The 4,501-nt window shown below is 48.4% G+C and overlaps 1 protein-coding gene across 2 annotated transcripts in view; it reads right to left on the bottom strand.

The window, feature by feature from the left end:
* Positions 1-1,213: 1,213 nt before the first annotated feature.
* Positions 1,214-4,501, bottom strand: part of Znf692 (zinc finger protein 692) — an 8,079-nt gene continuing 4,791 nt past the window's right edge. Inside the window, exons 11-12 of one of the 2 annotated variants that reach the window (XM_021213271.2) lie at positions 2,059-2,158; positions 1,214-1,947 (exon numbers count right to left, since the gene is read on the bottom strand). In XM_021213271.2, coding sequence (XP_021068930.1) covers positions 1,602-1,947; positions 2,059-2,158 — 446 coding nt within the window. In that variant the 3' untranslated portion in view covers positions 1,214-1,601. The remainder of the gene's footprint in view (positions 1,948-2,058; positions 2,159-4,501) is intronic. The other variant, XM_029546635.1, reaches the window with a different exon arrangement.

Below are 4,501 nucleotides of genomic sequence, written 5' to 3'. Positions count from 1 at the left end.
ATTAAGTCCCAAGGAAAAGCTCAGATGGTTTGGGAAGCCAGACCTGCTGTTGTTGCATTGTTGCTAGCCGATCACCTAGCTTGCCTTGTCTCTAAATGGAAATCCCCGCCAGTTCCTCTATCATCCATCCTTGTATTCCCCAACTCTGAGTACTAGGAGTCAGGGAACCAATGTCACAGCCCTATGCAAGACAAACCAGGTGCTCGTGTTCCGTTGCTGCCACTCTGTTATGTGGGCCCGAGCTCTACCTTTGCTGCCTCTTCAGGCAACATACTTGGTTAGTCAGGACTCTCACTTCTTTTCTGCCTGTTAATCTCTACTGCTTTCTCTTGCTTGAGACATAGTTGAAGAGGTAATATACGGCAGTCTAGGAGAGTGGAATAGCTTCCTTCATTAAAGGACCAAGATCTGTGACAGGTTTCTCCCTTGCAGAGGTAACCAGAATACATGTAAGTAGGCAGTCTTCAGCCTGGCCATCCATATGTCCTTTGACAAGATGACTCTTGGGGCCCAACAAGATGGTTAGGCAGGTAAAGTTACCTGCAGACAACCTAATTTGATCCTTCGAACCCACATATATACTAGGGTACATGTGCACACACAAAAAAGTGTAGAATTGTTCTCAGTAAATGGCTCTTAGGACAGCTTTCTCTAATCAGTTAGGAAATATTTGTCTTGGGATGCAGAAGACTGTGTCCATAAAGCCCAGTACTGTGTGAAACAAAATATTTCCAGATGAAACTTCAAGGCCCAAGAAAAGTTACCTGAAGTCTTGGGCAAGAGCAGGCTGTAAAGCCTGGAATTGTTCAATGACTGCTTATAGCTGGTGATATTGTTACTTGCTTGGGTTTGTGACACCAAGACCCCTTTGTCAAAATGAGTTCCAAGTTCTCTTCCCTTTTGGTGGTGGTTTCTTCATTGCTGTGACAAAATGCCTAAGAAAATCAACTTAAAGGTTTATTTTGGCTCGTGGTTTCAATAGTGTCACTCCGTTGTCAACTGGCTCCACTTTGAGCCTGAACCAAATCAGAAAGACACAGGCTACCTACCTGGGGAAAGGACATATGGGAAGGCTATAGGGAAGATTACTCTTCAAAAGCACTTCCCCAGAGACTGTGGCCCTCAAGCCATGAACTTATCAAAGGATTAACCCATTAGCAAGTCATGATCCACAATCCAATTACCTCTCAAAAATCCATCCATTGTAGACTAACTAGATATTTTGATGTGGGGCTCAGTTCTATATCAGAAGGCCAGACTGCAGGGCCTAACCAGAGGCAAATGCTAGACAGGACAGGGTCATCTGCTTCCTGGTCTAGTCTGCCCTTAGGCCAAGGCAACTGTTAACACGCTACAGGGAAGTTCTGTAAAGTGAGTCTAGAAAGAAGGGCATGCGAGTGGATCAGCTTCTTCTGCATTCTGGCACACACTAACAGCCTGTTTTCAAAAGACTCCCAGATTCTTATATCTGTAGCACCAAAGCATACACTTGCATAAAATACCATTTATTATTTCCTTGAAGGCTAAAGCCTGGTATCTGGAGCCCAATGGTGCTCTACCCTCCACTGTACTCAAATATCCTAGTTCCTGGGAACCACCACCTAACTTTTCTCTCTGTTCCTGGGGTCTGGCACCTCAGGTGAAGAAATGGATGTTGAGGGGGCAGGATTAGAGTCAGAAGTGGTAGAGATGCTTGCCCCCTCAGGAGATTGCAGGGATTCGGGGGCAGAAATGTTGGGACTAGACACCAAAGAGCCAGGTGGCTCTTGTGCTGGGAGCAGGGCTGGGTGGCTTTTGCTACAGTGAGCTACCACACTGTCTGGCTTCTCAAAGCGTTTGCCACAGAATTCACAGGGGAATCGCAGGGCAGCTGCAGTCTCTGCATGCTTGCGTCGGTGCCAGTTTAGGGAGGCCTTCTGGCGGCAAGTAAATCCACATATCTCACACCTGGAACCAAAGATAAGAAGGAGCCTTGAATCACATTCACCTCCCTGTGGGTTCTGCTGCCCACTCCCTGGCTGCCAGATAATAGCTCCCTTCATGGCCCCTGGAACTCACTGCAGGGGTTTCTCTCCTGTGTGGATTCGTCTGTGGATGACCAGGTTGCTGCTAGTGCGGAAAGATCGAGCACAGAATTCACAGATGTAGTCCCTGGTATCTGTAGGCACACAAGGGATACTCAGTTAGTACTGGGGTTCAGGAGTCTTGGGTCTAATAGTCATATGGACCTCCTGTACCTAATTGATCCTAAAATTGAGTGAGATAGGCAATGGGGTATCCAAAACTGCCTTCTTGTCACCCTTTGTCCCTAGCTTCTAGGGCACAGGCATACCTCCCCTATCTGGGGCCTTGGGCTAGGTCTCTGTCAGCCTTGTGTGGATAGGAAGTACCAAATAGCAGCCACATATAAGCCTAGAGTCAAAAGTTGGAGTTTCAGTAATAAGTCCCAATGATACTCCCCCACCCCCTCCAGGTGCATGCTCCACCTGCCACCACAAGCACCATGTCTGCAAGTCTCTCCTTTTACTGAACCTGATAGATCCAACAGCTCTTGCTATCATCCATCTTTACAACAGCTCTCAGGCTGCTGTGGTTTCTCTCCAATGCCACAAAACCTAAAGGCCTAGAGCAGAAACATTCTCCTTACCTCTCCTGGTACCCTTCAGACTGTCTTACCAGCTCTCTGAAGACCTTGTCATCATATAACACTCTGCAGACTCTTCATCTCCATCACTCCTCTCACACCACAAGCTCTGACATCAAGTCCTCTACACTTGCCAGCCACTATGCTGCCATTAAGCATCACTGTACCCCTGTTCCCTCATCACTTTATCCCCCAACTCTGCTAGGGCACCACTACCAAGTACTGTACTACCAGGCTCCAACCAGGACCTCCTGCCTTGTTCTGGTGTGACGGTCTGATTCCAGGCCACCATCCGCCATCCCTGTATCTTCCCATAGCCCCCTTCCCCTTCACCTCCATTTTCACAACTGCCTTTATGGACTTCGCTCACGTTACCAAACTGTCAGGCCCCTTAGCAGTACTAGCTTGGGAAAAGCCCAAACTCAGGCCAAACCTATCCCCTGGCCCGCTTGAAGATAGGCATGAGTGTTCAACCTTCCCCCTGGTCTTCCCTTTCACAGACAGGCTCTGCAATGCCCACTGTCCAGAATCCTGAAGACTATCTGCTGTCTCCAACATTCCCAGTACAGCTTTTTATCCCCCAAACCCATCAGTTAACTAGTACCCCTGCCCATATATATGAATATGTGGATGTCTCCACCATATCTTGCAGAATTCATCTTTCCCATCAAACTCCACCCATGCTGATACCGTCAGCAAGCCTCCCTTTCCTACTCCTCCTTTCCTTAAGCCTTTAGCCCTCTATCTAAAACCTTACTCCTCATCAACAGAGCAAAACTACAGCATCTCCCACTTCCCCAGCTCAGCTTGCCTTGAACCCACACCACTGTGGCTGTCATTCCCACAGCAGAGATCGCCACTCTGTCATGTTATCTCTTTTCCTTGGCCTTCAGCTCTTGTCAGCCTGTCCTCCGTCCTTCCTGGAGCACTTTCTACACTTACCTGCTCAAATGCCACTTTTTTGCCTTCCTCTCTTTCCCCCAGGCCTGCTCTCTAAGAGCAAATGTACCACGTCAAACCTCCCTCCCTCCCTCCCTGTGCAGATATTCTCCAGCCCCATGGCTCCAAACACTACTCACATGCTAATGACAGATTTCTGCTCACTCTATAAATCCCATACTTAAATCTTGACATCTAATTAACATGTATTAACCCAAATTCCAACCCAGTGACCCCTTCCTTGCTTTCAGGGACACATCACCTTTACCCATCTGCCTAGCCTGGAATCTTTTGAGTCACTCTCTCTGCCAGTCTCACCTGTGGTTCATCCATCCTTTTCACACAGCCCTTTTACCTCTCTAAGAGCCTCAACCACTGCTCACCAACTGTGACCAGCAAGCTCTAGCCATCACCGTCAGTATACGCCCATTTCTACTCATCTACAGTCCCTGACTCTCCACGTAGCTGCAACAGCCATCTCTGAAAGTCAGCCATCTCTCCACCTTAGAAGACCTCACAGTGGTCTCATCTCAAAGTAGAAACCACATCATCCTTACTGTGGTCTTGGAGGCCTCCTCCCCAGTCATGGGTCATGTAGATGCTCCGCACATGTGCTGCCTCCATTCCTCACCTCACTTGGGTCTTGCTTGCAAGGCTTCTTTTACCACGTAAACAACATGTCCTTCCTGCACGCCACCCTCCCCTGCTTTCCCATCTCTTCATGGCCCTACATGACTAGAGTAGGCATTTCACTAGGGTCAGGCTACCAAGGACTTAGTTATAAACTTAAGCAGACAAGGGCTTATAAGGCACATAAGGACCGAGGGATTTGAGTCCTCCCCAGGACAGATGAAGGGTTGGGGGTCCCATACTCACCACTGTGTAGTACCCCACACACTCACCGCTGTGTAGTACCCC

This window comes from Mus pahari, chromosome 14 (assembly GCF_900095145.1).
Source record: "Mus pahari chromosome 14, PAHARI_EIJ_v1.1, whole genome shotgun sequence".
NCBI lineage: Eukaryota > Metazoa > Chordata > Mammalia > Rodentia > Muridae > Mus > Mus pahari.
Note: the sequence above shows the minus strand (reverse complement) of the source record. Positions and strands in the feature narration are given on the sequence as shown.